At 37.5% G+C, this 15,825-nt stretch overlaps 2 protein-coding genes across 4 annotated transcripts; both read right to left on the bottom strand.

Moving 5' to 3' along the window:
• Window positions 1-84: 84 nt before the first annotated feature.
• RB195_000403 (uncharacterized protein) lies at window positions 85-6,652 on the bottom strand (the record flags this gene model as incomplete). Of its 2 annotated transcripts, XM_064196730.1 has the most annotated exons (11): window positions 979-1,078; window positions 1,138-1,261; window positions 2,182-2,275; window positions 2,334-2,462; window positions 2,979-3,059; window positions 3,115-3,249; window positions 3,313-3,378; window positions 3,546-3,591; window positions 3,651-3,760; window positions 5,174-5,373; window positions 6,469-6,652. In XM_064196730.1, the coding sequence occupies 11 exons, from the start codon at window positions 6,650-6,652 to the stop codon at window positions 979-981; spliced, it is 1,269 nt and encodes a 422-aa protein (XP_064052611.1). The 2 variants fall into 2 exon arrangements, with proteins under 2 accessions (XP_064052612.1, XP_064052611.1); XM_064196731.1 differs by lacking the exons at window positions 979-1,078; window positions 1,138-1,261; window positions 2,182-2,275; ... (5 more) ...; window positions 5,174-5,373; window positions 6,469-6,652 and adding an exon at window positions 85-169 and having other exon boundaries at window positions 3,651-3,691.
• Window positions 6,653-8,796: 2,144 nt separating this feature from the next.
• On the bottom strand, window positions 8,797-15,825 carry RB195_000402 (uncharacterized protein; the record flags this gene model as incomplete). Of its 2 annotated transcripts, XM_064196728.1 has the most annotated exons (13): window positions 8,797-8,896; window positions 8,962-9,085; window positions 11,072-11,165; window positions 11,235-11,363; window positions 12,700-12,780; window positions 12,836-12,970; window positions 13,034-13,099; window positions 13,351-13,396; window positions 13,457-13,566; window positions 14,942-14,986; window positions 15,073-15,158; window positions 15,589-15,678; window positions 15,756-15,825. In XM_064196728.1, 13 exons carry the CDS (start codon window positions 15,823-15,825, stop codon window positions 8,797-8,799), a joined length of 1,176 nt encoding a protein of 391 aa, XP_064052609.1. The 2 variants fall into 2 exon arrangements, with proteins under 2 accessions (XP_064052609.1, XP_064052610.1); XM_064196729.1 differs by lacking the exons at window positions 11,235-11,363; window positions 13,034-13,099; window positions 13,351-13,396; window positions 13,457-13,566; window positions 14,942-14,986.

Genomic DNA, 15,825 nt, shown 5'->3' with positions numbered 1-15,825 from the left:
GTAATATACTCGAAATCTCCATCTATTATATTTTAAGTATTGATTTTCTCTAGAATGTGCTGTACACGATGTTATTAATTGATTTTATTTGCTAACATTTCGGGAAATCGTCTTCTTCAGATCACTGGATTCGAGAGGCCTAGTAGTGACCGCTGAGGTATCGAGAACACTAGAGCGAAAAATGAATTTTTTTGATGTTCTCATTTGAAAAAAATTATGGAAATAAAAATAAAAATTTATAAATCTCATGAAAAAATCAATACGACATTTTACAATACCGGATCTCTTATTGGAAGCCGAACATTTCGATTGCTATCCATTTTTTTTTGAATTTTGCACCCAAATTCAGAACACAAAGCATCAACAGAGACTGCTACGGGTAGAGAGATTCTTACGGAGAATTTACTTTGAAATCTGTGCCCGTATATTATCTTGGAAAAATCCCGCAAAAGCACCACATGTCGCATAATAATATGATTAGATTAGTTTAGACGCTTGTTAGGAGAGCTAACATTTTATTTCTGATATTTATATTTTATTTTATTTGTATTTGTTTTTTTATATTTGTTATAAATATGTTTATGTTATATACTTGTGTTTTTATATTTGTTTTTGTATTTTTTTATTTGTATTTTATTCTTGTCGCGGTTTAGTCGCGGAATTTGTCGATCTTAAAATTTCGGAAACAAATCCCAGGAACAATTACAGGACTAATTTTCAAAATTTTTTGAGATTTCAAGAGAAATTAAGAGATCCCAGAGATTTCTGAGACATCTGTGTTGCTTGACAACGAAAATTGTTCTGCACCGGCTGATAGATGTACTCACAAACTGATTTATTTACTCTTTACTGATAGTTTTTTTTCTGATAGATTGTATTTAGATTTTTTAAGCATTTTATTTTCACTCGTATCGTAAAATCATACGTTACACTGTTACGAAAATTCGACTAGAATTTTCTTATATAAAAATTGATGCATTACGCGAACAGAATGATAAAGTTGATAAGATTTGCAATTTCGAGCAGTATGAACGATCCAATATGCAGTGATATGAAGAGTTTGCCCTCTATTCGCTTCCTAAATGAATGTGTTGTTTATTTTTTCGAGATCTGAATAGAAAATTACTGTATACTTACTTCTTTTTGCTAGTACTGTCCATGATTTCACCGTCACCAACAAGGTACTGTTTGAGATACGGAATGAGTAGCGTTGCGATCAGTGCAACCACTACGATGCACAGATTTACCATAACGTAAATTGCTGTAATTATGTTTTTTTAAAAAATATTTTGAGGATGTAGACCAGCTTCCTTATCAAGTCGCCATCGCAGTTCACCGCCATTTGGTGGAAGAAAGCGATGAGAGATGATGAGATCCAAATTTTGGAAGGCATGGATTGTGCGCAGGGCAAGTTGACTGGATTATATGATGTATTGAAGCAGAAATACCAAAATCAGGGATAAAGTCGGTCAGCCGATAGGCGTAGACACGAAAGGGACCACCTACCAATCCATTACCACCCAAAAAAATCAATAAATGGGAAATAGTGTATAATAACGGAATCTGATGAAAAAATTGTGCAATCTTCCGTTTCAAAACGGCAATCAACGTTTCATAAACAAACTGTTTACGGAAAGGAATGAAGCACGCAGATGTTAAAGAAACGAATTTTGCTGGAAGAAGAAAATTTCCTTTTTTTCCCGGGCTCTAGTTTTATAGTCTGCGCACGATGAAGAAATAAGGTGAAAAAATATATTTGGTGTGTCGGTTTGTACGTTGGGCGAAAAATCGGATGTAACCGTAAAATCGGGATCAAAATGGAGCTGAGTGAATGAAAATTAGTTAGTTAAATAATTAAAATAGTTATTTAGTTAAAAAGGAGTTAAAAATTGGTTGGTTAATTATTTATTAGATTCGTTTCAATTAGTTGCTATTTCTGAAATCTCTAGCTCTGTTCTTTCTCTTTCTTCTTTTCTTTCTTTTCTCTTTATTCTTCTTGTTTCTTTAGAATCGTAGAAGGGTTGAAGTTACCAGAAGCATTAAAATCTCAAACGCAAAAAATTTTACATGGCTACTACCTAAAATGTACACATGAGTTCACTCAGGATAAAAACAGGATTTTTTTTTACAACTGTCAACTTCTAATTGCTTCATTCCGTTGGTAACTATCAATTCACCGACCTATCCTGGGCAGATCCTTTGTCTTTGGCAAAGCAGTGGCAAGTATACCCAGTATAAATGTCAATGACATAAGGTTAGTCAGCGCTATTCCAAGCTGAAAGGATATTATTCATATTAATACTCAATAGATTGAAAGAAATTTTCTGAATTACCTTCCCCATGCTGTCCGCTGTTTTAAGAAAAATACCAAAAATTGATAGGACATTAATAACGAACGATGGCATAATAACCATAGTGATAAAGAATGAAGCGTTCCTCTTCATTGCTATCACAAAAGTATTCTGAAAATCACTCTTTTTACAAACAAAAAAAAACGCCATAAATTTTTATTTTTAATTTTTTTTTTATTTATAAATATTTTTCACTTCTACCACATTTAATCATCGACTAGACCTGTCAATTCACTACTTCACAAAAAAAAAGAAAAAAAAAGAAGAGAAGAGAAAAACGAGTGTTAGAAAGATGTCTGGGGCAATTAGGGGTGGTTAGTTAAGCTTAATAATTTCATATCCCTACGATTTTAGCTGTTTTTTTTCAGAAAAGTGAAAGGTGGAAATAATTGTCGGAATAATGTTTTATTCAATTAAATTTTTTAACTTTATTTAATTGTTTTATTTAAAACAACTGCATTGCCTATATATGATTTTACTCTTTTATTTTATTAATATTTCTCTTAATATTTTATTTTTATTTTAGTCTTTTTGAAAAATTTTTACTATTCGAGTCTCCAGTGGACAGGAATATTTCGAACGAAGGCGAATCCTATTTTTTTTCTAAACAACTCATTGTTCACCAACCATCTCGAAGGGAAATTCGTCCCCATTGTCGACAAAAACTGTCTTCACTGACAGATTTTTTATTTGCCATTCTCCATTCCCCTAAAAAGTGTACTGTACTATGGAATAGACAAGTCGTTGAATAGAAAAATTTTACCATGTTTTCGATGGCGGAAAAATTTCCATCTAACGAACTACTGAATACGGTCTTGATACCGTATTCCCATGCGGAAAACGATTGAGTCATCATTTTGATGCTGCAGTCTTGATGATCAAAGGGAAAATCCCGAACCTAGAGCAGTGCTGCCGTTAGCGGTAATGGATGAACACACATGGAGAGAACTATGTACCCAACCTCGACCGTACAGATGGTTGATGTAAGGGTTGGCACGAAGTAGTTAGCATGACCTGATGAGTTCACCTACAATTAATTAATTTATTTACTTATTTATTTATTCAATTTAAATTACCTTTTTTGTACCTAATTAGAGCATAAAAATCAATTAAAAGCAGACGAAGTAGAACGTTCTACTTTCTGTCTCTTAAATTCCCGAATTTGTAAAATATTAGACACAGTTTGAAACGTACCCAAACGAATTTTTTGTAGTCTTCACGGTAATCTTGAGAAGAATGCCTAAATTTCAACCTTCTCCTTGTTTTAATGGCTCACCAACATTTTTTTCGAAGACTTACGCCTCCACTATAGTAATCTCGGGGATCCAAACATCATTCATGGCCAAATATATTCGTTCAATTCCGCAAAACTCGGACGCATTCCACTGTAAGCGTTCGTCTCTCCAATCCTAGATGTCACTTTGGATTTTCTTTGACATACATATTAAGGGCACTTGAAAAAAACGCTTTCTTCGCGAATTGCTTTCGGTAACTATCAAACAGGATTTTTTTTTAAATGTAGCTTAGTTGTTGAAGTTTTGTAACAACTACAATTGGGAGCGTGTGTAGCGCAGTCGGTAAGCGGTTCCGGTGTCTACACGATCGATCGGAGGTTCGAGTCTGCCCTAGTTCTTACCAAGCCTTTTATCCCTTTGTGGTTAATAAATTAGTGTCAGAGTTGCCTGGGAGGATAAAAACACTGATTGAACTGAAACACATCGGCTAGCCCCCGCAAGTCATTGTATAAGCCAGTTACACGTTCGTGAATCTCAAACGATTCTGGATTGAAGCGGACGTGGTGGCGCATCCCAAGCGGATTGATACTTATTTTTTAACGCCGGACACTTATTTTTTAACTTTATGGGAAATTGCGGATCAAGGTCTCAACTAGGAAGTTGCTCCGATCTGTTCCGTTTCTTCTTTTGTGCTCCATCGTATATAACTTATTTGAGCTCTGTTACTCCTTATCGTCATTGTTCTGGATCAAAGAAACGACTTTTTTTCGAGTAACGAAAGGAATGCAGGTGCTTATCTTGCCAATTTCGAGGGTGTTCGGTCCTAAACAGATTTTTTTGCTAACACAACTTTTTTGTCGCCAATTGATATGAATAAATAAGTAAACTAGAATATTTTTTCGCCACCGGACACTTCATCCTTTATCCTTAAGTTAATTGTCAATCCAATCATTTAAGCCCACTGTTGGCATAATCAGACTGAAATATAGTCAAGTCGAAACGGCGTGAAGCTCAGTGCACTCGCCTAAGAGGCTGCGCTGGAAGCAGTACATTGAAGCTAGCGGCTGGGATCGAGCTGAGACCATTGTGAACTATTGTGTCAACAAAGGTCCCAACTCGATTCTTACCACCCGACTGTGTGGTATTCTCCACCTAACAAGCTTTCAAGAGAGCTAATAAAGTGTGTGTAAAAGTGTCTGGCGTTAATCAATCCGCTTGGGATGCGCCCCAACGTTCACTTCAATTCAGAATCGTTTGAGGTTTACGAACGTGTAACTGGTCTCCACAATGACTTCTGGGGCCAAGCCGATGCGTCAAGTCAGTGTTTTTATCCTCCCAGACAAGTCTGGCCCCAATTTATCGACCCCGGAGGGATGAAAGGCCTGGTGAGCACTAGGGCGGATTCGAACCTCCGATCGATCGTGTAGGAACCAGAACCTCTAACCGCTACACTACACTCGCCCTAGAGCGAATCCTTTAGAGCGAATAATAGACAGCTTACATTTTCAGCGTTAGAACGGTATCATCTAATCAATATGCTCAATGTTAAAATATTTAATTTTGAAAAATAAATTATAATAAACTCACTATGGCATATTCAAAAAGAAAGTCAACTTTTTGTTCCGGTTCAACCTGAAATTGTGATCCTGTTATTGATTTATTTGATTTCCCGCTTTGCGCATTTTCAGAATGAAAACTTGCCATTCGAATCAATTTCATAAAAACCAATGTGACCAAAGATTCGTATCGGGGAATAGCAGCATTCAGCTCCACTGAAGCGTTTAAGGCTGAAAAATGTTAAAAACATTGGAAAGACAACTAAGAAGCAATCGATCTCGTTTTAGTTCACTTCCGGACTATTTGCACATTTCTCGATCCGAAAAATAAAACTAAATATTAATATGATAATTATAAATGAAATAATAATAAAATAAAAAATATCAGATTCGAATAATATATTAATAAATTATAAAACCCCAGCCTATTAGAATTAAAGTAATAAATATTAATATAATAATAATAAATAAAATGATAATATTAATATAATAATAATAAGTATAATAATATCGGATTCTAACCTCCGATCGATCGTGCAGGAAGCGGAACCTCTGGCCGCTACGCTACACTCGTCCCTAGATATAATAAGTAAAATAATAATATATTAGCGTGTTAGCGGTGAATAAAGTTAGTAAATAATAGTAAAATAAATAGTAATAGTAAATTAATGAGCAATAAAAAATAGCAATGAATAAATAGCAATAATAGACTACAGTATAATAATTCACGAAGGGAAGGCACATATGAGTTTTTGTCAGCAAAGGTGCCTTGTATTATACTTCTATTTATTAAGAACATCAAATTTTGTGGATTGCACCTGCCTTGTTCTGCTACTGCAGGAAGTCCAGGATCATAATCCTTGAGTAGAGCCTTGTACAATCTAGCCTGCTCCTGTAGATAGTCCTTACGGTCTAAAAAGTCGTATGAGCGACTCTTAAAACTGGTTAAAGGCATCACCCCACGAATTTGAGGTGGTACGGATTTCAGGTGGAGTATCCGTGCACTGGATCGTAGATTATGGAAAGGTGGGTGATTCCGTCTATTTCTTCTTAATTGCCGTAAAAAAACGGTCCGGAAGATACAGCTTCGAGCGTTCCGGCGCGCTATTTTCTACAGTTCGATTGGAGCGCGCCAGCAGTGTGCACGCGCCGCATTTTCCAGGCCGTTTTTTACGGAAATTAGGAAGAAATGGACGGAATCACCCACCTCTCCAACTCTAATCTACGATCCCGTATACGAATACTCCACCTGAAATCCGTACCACCTCAGATTCGTGGGCTTTTAATTTAGCGTAGTAGTAACGTAAGTAGCGACGTCCGTCTTACCGACGATAGGGCAGCTCGTAAGGGCATAATTTGGGATCAGAGCCAACCAAAATACAGTAACGCGGAGCATAAGCGAGTTGAGTGTGCACGTTGAGTTAGAATAAAGATCACAAGTCAACCTGACGTAACCAGGTGCGTTATTTGCGTTGGGCGTATGTTCGATTAAAGCAGGATCGTGTTGCATGTTGACTTCACGGTTACGTATATGATTTAGCGCCCACCAGAAGTTTCTGGAAAAGTTACCACTGTCACAGATGTGATTGCCAAAAAAAAAAGAAAAAGAGGCGAGAAAGGACTGTCTTGTCCTTTACAGGCATACATATGGACGCAAGGTAGATGTAGCGCAGTCGGTAAGAAGTTTCGCTGTATCTGCGAGACCAATGGATGGTTCGAATCCGCTCTACTGCCAACCAAGACCATCATCCCTCGGGTTTATTAACGCCAGCGACTTTAACCTCTATACGGACCCAACGTAAAATTATAAATTTGCCGCGAATTTGCAAATATAAAAAGTACAAATGAAAAATAAAATAAAACAATATAATAAAGTATAAATTGCGGGATCCACTACTATGAACATTATATATCACATATTCATGATCAGCATCGCCGATTATCCCCGAGAATCAAGTTCCGTTCAGGATATTCCAAACGTTACGAAAGTAGAAATAAGATAATAACCAAAAGCAATATTAGACGTCTTCCTGGATTTGTGCCGCTTCTCATTACCGGCCTCTAGACCGCTGTTGAACAAGTTGCTCTGTTCCCTCTCTCAAACGATGTTGTTTCGGTGGTTTAAAGGCATCACCCCACGAATCCGAAGTGATATGGATTCCCGATGGTCAAAGACTATACGGGGTCGTAGATTGCAGAAACGGGTAGGATCTCGCTTATTTCTTCCTAATTGCAGTGAAAAATGGCCCGGAAGATGCGGCATCGAGTGTTCCGGGACGCTACTTCCTACAACGAGTTCAATTGGAGCGCGCCAGTCTTGTACATGCGCTACATCTTCTAGGGCGTTTTTTTATGGCAGTTAAGAAAAAAATGGACAGAATCGCCCTCTTCCCCACAAGCTGCGACCCCGTATGAGCTCAACCCCCTTAAAATCCGTACCAACACACATTGGTGGGATGATGCCTTGAATCCCACACTTTATGTGGAAGTTCCTCTGCAGCATAGCGAGAATATAAATGTTGAAATAATAATATAATAATAATAAAAATATGTACCGGAGACATAGAGTTCCAGGAATATTTCGTGCTATGCTAGCGTTTGGAGAACAATATATTCATTCGCATGTTTTTCCTACAAAAAAAGGAGTGATGCCTACAACTGAATTGTCGTTGTTTCACACACGCAGAGATAATTTGTATTATTTTTTGTTCAGATCAAAATGATATTTTGAGGCAATACAAAACCTACAACAACGTCGCATGTTTCCAGTTGGGACATTTGACTTTGGACATATCAAAATTGGCTTTTAAAGCGGTGATGTAAACGAATAACGAAATAACACCGTTCGATCTGATCATTTTTGCATAAATCAGCAGAAAAGGGATTGTAATGAACTGAAGTCACACGAGCGTTTCTAATTTTCGTCGGCTCAAAAGTTTGAAATTCTTCGAAAAATTTTTTAAAACAAGAGCTTCTTACGTACTTTTTATTCAAAAAAGTTTGTCATTTTGTGGGAGAGATTGTGCTGTATGTGAGTCAAATCATGTTCTGTGAAAAACTAAGCAAATGCTTGAAATCTTCTTAAAAATAATAGAGAAATAATTTGAAAAAAGTATAAGTAAGCGATATTGCTAAGAGATGGTTTAAAGGCATCACTCCACGAATCTGAGGTGGTACGGATTTCAGGTGGAGTTTTCGTATACGGGATCGTAGATTATGGAGAGATGAATGATTCCGTTTATTTTTTCCTAAATGCCGTAAAAAACGGCACGGAAGATACGGCTTCGAGCGTTTCGGTGCGCTATTTTTTACAACGAGTTCGATTGGAGCGCGCCAGCCTTGTGCACGCGCCGCATCTTCCGGCCCGTTTTTTTTACGGCAATTAGGAAGAAATGGACGGAATCACCCTTCTCTCCATAATCTACGATTCCGTATACGAATACTCCACCTGGAATCCGTACCACCTCAAATTCGTGGGGTGATACCTTAGTGAAAGTTTGAAGGCATACTCTTTGTAGAGGTAATATATCATGTATGTTGACCTGAATTTTCACTTTTCTGACTTTTTTGAAGGGGAAAATTTACACATTTATTTTTACACGAACTTTATAACTTTAACTTTACCCCAGTATTACAAATTCACAGACTGATACATCACACAACTAGAATAATAAAATTGACAAGGTTTGCTATTTCAAGCAGCACGAATGATCCTATGTGCGCTAATCGGAACAGCTTCCCATCTTTCCGCTTCCTGAATGAACAGAATTGATTTTCTGCAGAAAACAAAGCAGAATTCAACTTTACCAGTGGAATTACCTCTTTTCGCCAGTGCTATCAGCCACTTCTGGATCTCCATCGATGTAGTGTTTGAAATGTGTGAGGAGGAGCGTTGTGACGAGAGCCAGGACCATGATGCATAAATTTAACATCACGAAAATTGCTGTAATTTTAAGGATAAAGGATAAAGTGTCTGGTGTTAATCAATCCGCTTGGGATCATTTCACCCGATCATCACACCCGATCATTTCAATTGAGAATAGTCTGAGGTTTGGGAACGTGTAACTGGCCTCCACAATGAGTTGCGGTGGCTAGTCGATGTGTCAAGTCAGTGTTTTTGTCCTTCCAGACAAGTCTGGTACCAATTTATCGATCCCGAAGGGATGAAAGGCTTGGTGAGCACTAGGGCGGATTCGAACCTCCGATCGATCGTGCAGGAAGCGGAACCACTAACCGCTACACTACACGCTCCCCATTGTTATACATAGAGGAAGAAAAACTCACAAAAAAAGTACAAAAAACCTCTGAAATCCCGAAAACCGCCGATCGATCATGCAGGAAGCAAAATTTCTAACCGTAGAAAAACCTCGTAAAAATTTTATCCTTCAAAATGCATAGGCTTGAACGCACTGCACATGTTAATGTTTTATGTTACTATACTTTTAGGACGGTTTCCTAAAAGGTAACAATGTTTGCTTGGATCCCGTCATTAAACGGAACTTGTCACGAAACGATGACGATTTTGGAGTCTCTGTGGGCAAATATAGAGTTTTTGATGTAGATTACAAGTATGAGCGTAGCCATGCTCACAATTTCCTCTAATCATCATGAAAAACGGCGTGGAAAACGGCCTCGGTTCGCCCGTGCTGCGTTAAAACGCGCCAAAATCGTGCACGCGTTGCATCCATGGTCAAGCGGTTGAAAATCAATGAGGTCTTCTCATCAGTCTGTTCAAGTGAAACTAATGAACAGGCTGGTTGAAGGAATCGGAGCGTGTACAAAGGAGGCGCATCTCAACCGTACCTCGTAGGAACTAAGGCGGTTCTCATGTCGTTTTTCAGCACGATTAGAGGGACTTGAGTGAGACCACATTCATGCTCATACTCTAAACTCCAAACTCTATATTTCCCTTTAGAGATCCCGACATGGTCAGTTCTGTATTATTTAATTTCGAATTAATTTTAATAATTTAGTTGTCTTCAAAATTTTTGGTAGAAATTCGTGGGAATTCGTTCGTAGAAATTTTCAATATTGGATTCTCTCTATTGGCAGATAGAGTTTATGAAGTAATTTATAAAATATCACAACGAGGCTCCCGTACAAACTCAGAGCTGAACGGATCAGGAGTCCATACTGATCAGTTCACCGTAAACCTTGCTTCCTATAACTTTACAAGTGATACTGATCTGAAAATATCAGGTTTCTTCCCAATCCAGAGATCTTTAATCAATGGGCAAAAGGCTACCTATTCCTGCTAAGCATTCAATATCTGGAAGAACTATTGTGGGATTCCTCACTCAATCAAGAAGAACACATGATTCGCCATGTTTTAAATGACTGAACAAATCACGTAAAGTAGAACTAATCGATTTTACGGGTGTAAAAAGTTGTCACGTCGGGTACATTGATCACTCGTTCATGAGCTATCTTATTTTTTCTTAATTTCCAATAGGTACTTTGCGTTTTCTCTGTGATGTTTCAGAACCGCGCATCCCTTTTTCTATTGCTGAAAAATCCAAAAGTTCACCAAACTACTTGGTGTCTTTATTGGATGAAGTATAATCTCACCAGAGTGAAATTATTAGTTATGACTGTCATGTTCTTGTCATCATATTTCAAACAAACTTATTTCAAGATATTTATTTCCCTAATTTTTTGATTGATATTGATTGATTTGATATATTTTTCAAAAAAGTTTTGTAACTTTGTATTGTATTTTGTATTTCTGGGATCTCTTGCTCTGTTCTTTTAGAATCGTAGAAGTGTTGAAGTTAGCAGAATCATTAAAATCTCAAACGCAAAAATTTCCCATGGCCTTTACTACCTTTAATGTACACATGGGTTCACTCAGGATAAAATCAGGATTTTTTTTTTTATAACTGTTAACTTCTAATTGCTTCGTTCCGTTGGTAACTATCAATTCACCGACCTATCCTGGGCAGATCCTTCGTCTTTGGCAAAGCAGTGGCAAGTATACCCAATATAAATGTCAATGACATAAGGTTAGTCAACGCTATTCCAAGCTGAAAGGATAATATTTATATTAATACTCAATAGATTGAAAAAAAACTAGCAATTTTTCCTGAATTTACCTTCCCCATGCTGTCCGCCGTTCTGAGAAAAACACCAAAAATTGAAAGGACATTGATAATGAACGATGGCATAATAATCATGGTAATGTAGAATGAAGCGTTCCTTTTCATTGTAATCACAAAAATATTCTGGAAATATTCCTAGTTATTTTTACAGAGAAATGACATGTTGTGAGTCTTTAAAAAAATATAAAATTTTAGTCAAAACTCTTCTCGCTCACTTTTCCGCCACTTTTATAAATTAAAAGTCGGAATGATTTAATTGGGTACTTAATCAAATTGGTTTGTCTTGAACAAACAAATAAAATTGAGCATGTGCCTTGGGTGCGGGTGAGGTGAACTGCCCGAATGATGTTTATTAGATCTGGAGAGTGTCTGGAGGTACCATACCCTCATTGATATATGTACTTTTCACTATCCTGGTGCTTCGTAATGTTTAAAGGCACCACGCCACAAATCTGGGGTGGTGCTGCAGGTTTCAGGTGGGTTATACCTATACGGGGTCGTAGATTATGGAGAGGAGGGTGATTCCGTCCATTTCTTCCTAATTGCCGTAAAAAAAACGGCCCAGTAGATGCGGCACGTGCACAAGGCTGGCGCGCTCCAATCGAACTCGTCGTAGAAAATAGCGCCCCGGAACGCTCGAAGCCGTATCGTCTGGGCTGTTTTTTAAATTAGTTTTTTAATTAGAAAGAAATGGACGGAATCACCCTTCTTTCCATAATCTACGACTCCGTATAGGCATAGCCCACCTGAAATCCGCACCACCCCAAATTCGTGGGGTAATGCCTTTAATTTCACTTTTTCCAATGAAGAGAGAGTCACTGGCGTAGCAATCCGCTTGGGATGCACCGACGCGTTTTACGTTTTACTGGAATTCGTAATCGTTCAGGTTTCGGAACTCGTGTTAGCCTATACAATGACTTGTGGGGGCCAGCCGATGATAAAATCGGTATTTTTATCCTCCCAGACAGGTCTGCGACCAATTTATCGATCTTGGAGGGATGAAAGGCTTGGTTGCCGCTAGGACGGTTTCGAACCATCGACCTTGCGGCTACAATGGACCTTTGACCGACTGCGTCACACCCGGCCCTAGAAATCATTCTATAGGTCATTGTATAGGTATATGTATATTATATTATTTTATTGATATATTATTTTATTATTTATTTATATTTATTTATATATTATTTTATTTATTATTATTATTATATATTATTTTCTAATGAAAGCGAACCGAAATTCTAATCACTTTACCATCTCAAATAAAAAAATCAATTTAATCAATTTAATTTAGGCTCAATTTAATAATCTCAAATAGTTGGAGAAGTAATTTTTCACATATCTGGAGCGTCTGCCTAATAGGGTGTAAATTTTTTTTTTAGTTTTCTACCCTCCAGTCGGTAGCAGTGTTTTAAATGAACGAGTGGATCCTCTCAATTAATCAATTCATTGATTAACCAACCATCTCGGTAGCGTATTCGTCCCCATTATCCGCAAATTTCGATTTCACTGACACATTTTTTATTTGCCATTCTCCATTCCCCTGTAAAGTTCCCTTTGGTACTATGGAATAGGTGTATTGAATAAGAAAACCTTACCATATCTTCGATGGCGGAAGAATTTTCGAATAACGTATTTTTGAGCACGGCTCGGATACGGTACTCCCATGCAGAAAATGATTGAGCCATCGTTTTAATGTAGCATTCCTGATGGTCAAAAGGAAAATCTCGAACCTGGAACAGTGTTGCCGTTAGCGGTAGCGGATGAACATACATGAAGGGAGCTATGTACCCAACCTTGATCGTACAGATGGTTGATGTGAGGGTTGGTACGAAATAATTAGCATAACCTGACGAGTTGAGCTATAATTTATACATAATTATAGACCGTAGAAAACAAACAAATGTAGACGGTTTATTTACATGTTTTTGTTTGTATTTATTTATTTATTTATTTATTTATACACTTGCAATGACACAAAAAATCATCAAAATTAAAATCATCTGTTTACCATTTCTTAAATTTCTGAATTTGCGAGATAATATAGAGTATAAAACTTCTATTTCTTATTTTTTTTCAAATTTTGCGAATTATTATGGAGTTCAGAACGTACCCAAACGAATTTTTTATAATCTTCTCGATAGTCTTGAGAAGAATGCCTGAATTTCAATTTTTTTCGTTGCAATTTCTTGTAATGTGTTTTTTTTTCAAACACTCACGCGTCAATTATGGTAACCTCAGGGATCCAAACATCTGTAGTAGCCAAGTATATCCGTTCAATCCCGCAGTACTCGGACGCATTCCACCGTAATCGTTCGTCTTTCCAATCCTAAACACCAGGAACACTTTATTTGAGGAAAATGATCTTACGAATGAATATTCCTCCTCTATTATTCTATATTATTATTACTCTATTATTATTTATTCCTAAACCTCGGCACATTTTATTTGAGGTAGAATGGGCCTCCGAATGAATATTCCTGCTCTACTTCACAGGTTTTTTCCCCTATCCTTAGGAAATTCCTTAAGTAAGTTTGTTGGGAAACTCCCCGTCCTGCCCTAGTTCATTGCAGAATTTATATATTGAAAAAAAATTAAAATGATAATATGGAAAATAATAAGATAAAATAAAATAGTAATAAAAATTTAATTTAATTCTTCTTATTATTACAACTTATTAAAATTATTTGATCTATTAATTTTGCGGCTTGAAAGAAAACTGCGCAGTTTTGGCGGTGTGTTAGGTAGATAAACGGTACATAACGGAAAGAAGTGCGTAGAAGAATTAGGCTGTAGAATAGAAATAAGGAACAAGAGCAGGGATAAGAAGAATAACCTTCAGACCCCAGAGTATGTCTGTAACATTGTTGTAACGAAACTCCCTTTGGAAAAAATCAACGACGAGAAATTTTGATTATGTTACTAGACAGGAACTATGAGTAGCTTTCCACTCAGAAATAAAAAAAAAAAAAAACAAAAGAAAAAAAAAAAAAAGATCATTTTCTGTATTCCTGGAAGAATTGCCGAGTATTTCGGTGTAAGTTTCCAGTAGAAAACAAATGAGCTTGAAGGCAGAGACCGCCAGCACTTCATTGAACAAGGATTTCCTGTATTTGAACAAGGAAATAATAATAAATAACAAATCCATGAGGTACAAAAAAACATTCCAGAAAAAACAGGAAATCATGAAAAATAACCGTTAAAAAGTTTAAAAAGCCCACTGGTGAGTATGGTCGGGTCAAAACGACATGAAACACGGTGCAGCTGCGTGGGCGGTTGCAAAAGCGGAAGCGGTCGAAGCGGTGCGGTGGAGCGCAACGGTTAGAATCGGGGTGGGACCATCAGGACGGGCAGCTATGAAAGGTGGTAGCAGGGGTTCTCACTCAATCCTAACCGCTGCGCTCCACCGTACCGCTTCGAGCGCAGTCGCTTACGCAACCGCACCGTGCTTCATTTCGTTTTGACCCTACTATAATATTATCCACGTGACCGGAAAAAAAGGATGGACCACCGCCTAGCAGCACTGTTGTCGGAAAGTTCGGGAGATTTTATAGGGAAGGGAAATCTTTTTTTCTTACTCGAAGGCGAGAAGTAAAAAAAAAACGTTTCTCATTGCGTAAAACAGTGATCTCCCATCAATATGTTCAGTTTGTAATCAATTTTAAAAAAATAATTAATAAAAAGAAGTTAAAATGAGTACTTACTATCGCATATTCAAAAATGAAATCAACTTTTTGTTCGGGTTCAACCTGAAAGAGTATTTTTAGTGGTGTTAGTGGTGTTTCGGTTTTCATTTCATATGTGCACAAAAAATATGAAAAAAAAGAAAACTTACCACTTGAATCATTTTCATAAAGACTAATGTGATCCAAGCTTCATAACGAGGAAGACCAGGATTCAGCTCCACTGATGAGTTCAGTGCTGAAATAAAACGGATAAAAGTTTCCGGCGTATCACTCCACTTGGAATACGCGAACGCGTTTTAGTGAAATTCGTTCACGTAGAGATATTGGAATGCGTATTGCTCCATAAAATTATTTGCGGGGGGTCAGCCGATGTATTATTCCAAGTTGGTTGTCATTTTATCGACCCCGGAGGGAAGAAAGGTTTGGTTTTACTTGGGGGGGTTTTAAACCTCGCCAGAGTACCGGTACAGCAGATCTTTTTACAGCACATTGCTGAAATAAAAGACAGCAGGACCAATTGGTCCCTTGTTGACAAATATCCACATGCGCTCTGATCGTCCGAAAAAAGTGGCGCCGACATCAGCGTTTTGAATAGGAAGTCGTAGGAAAAGGTGCTCTATTCAATGAGAACACGAAACTTCTATGTAGATAGGATTTCGACCTACTTTGCATTGATACTGCAGAAAGTCTAGGATCATAATCCTTGAGTAGAGCTTTGTACAGTCTAGCCTGCTCGTGTAGATAGTCATCACGATCTAAAAAGTCATTTCTGGAACTCACAACGCTGTTTAATTTAGCGTAGTAGTAAAGTAAGTAGCGACGTCCTGCTTACCGACGAAAGGGCAGCTCGTAAGTGCATAATTTGGGATCAGAGCCAACCAAAATACAGTAACGCGGAGCAT

This window comes from Necator americanus, chromosome IV, assembly GCF_031761385.1.
Source record: "Necator americanus strain Aroian chromosome IV, whole genome shotgun sequence".
Classification (NCBI taxonomy): domain Eukaryota; kingdom Metazoa; phylum Nematoda; class Chromadorea; order Rhabditida; family Ancylostomatidae; genus Necator; species Necator americanus.
Note: the sequence above shows the minus strand (reverse complement) of the source record. Positions and strands in the feature narration are given on the sequence as shown.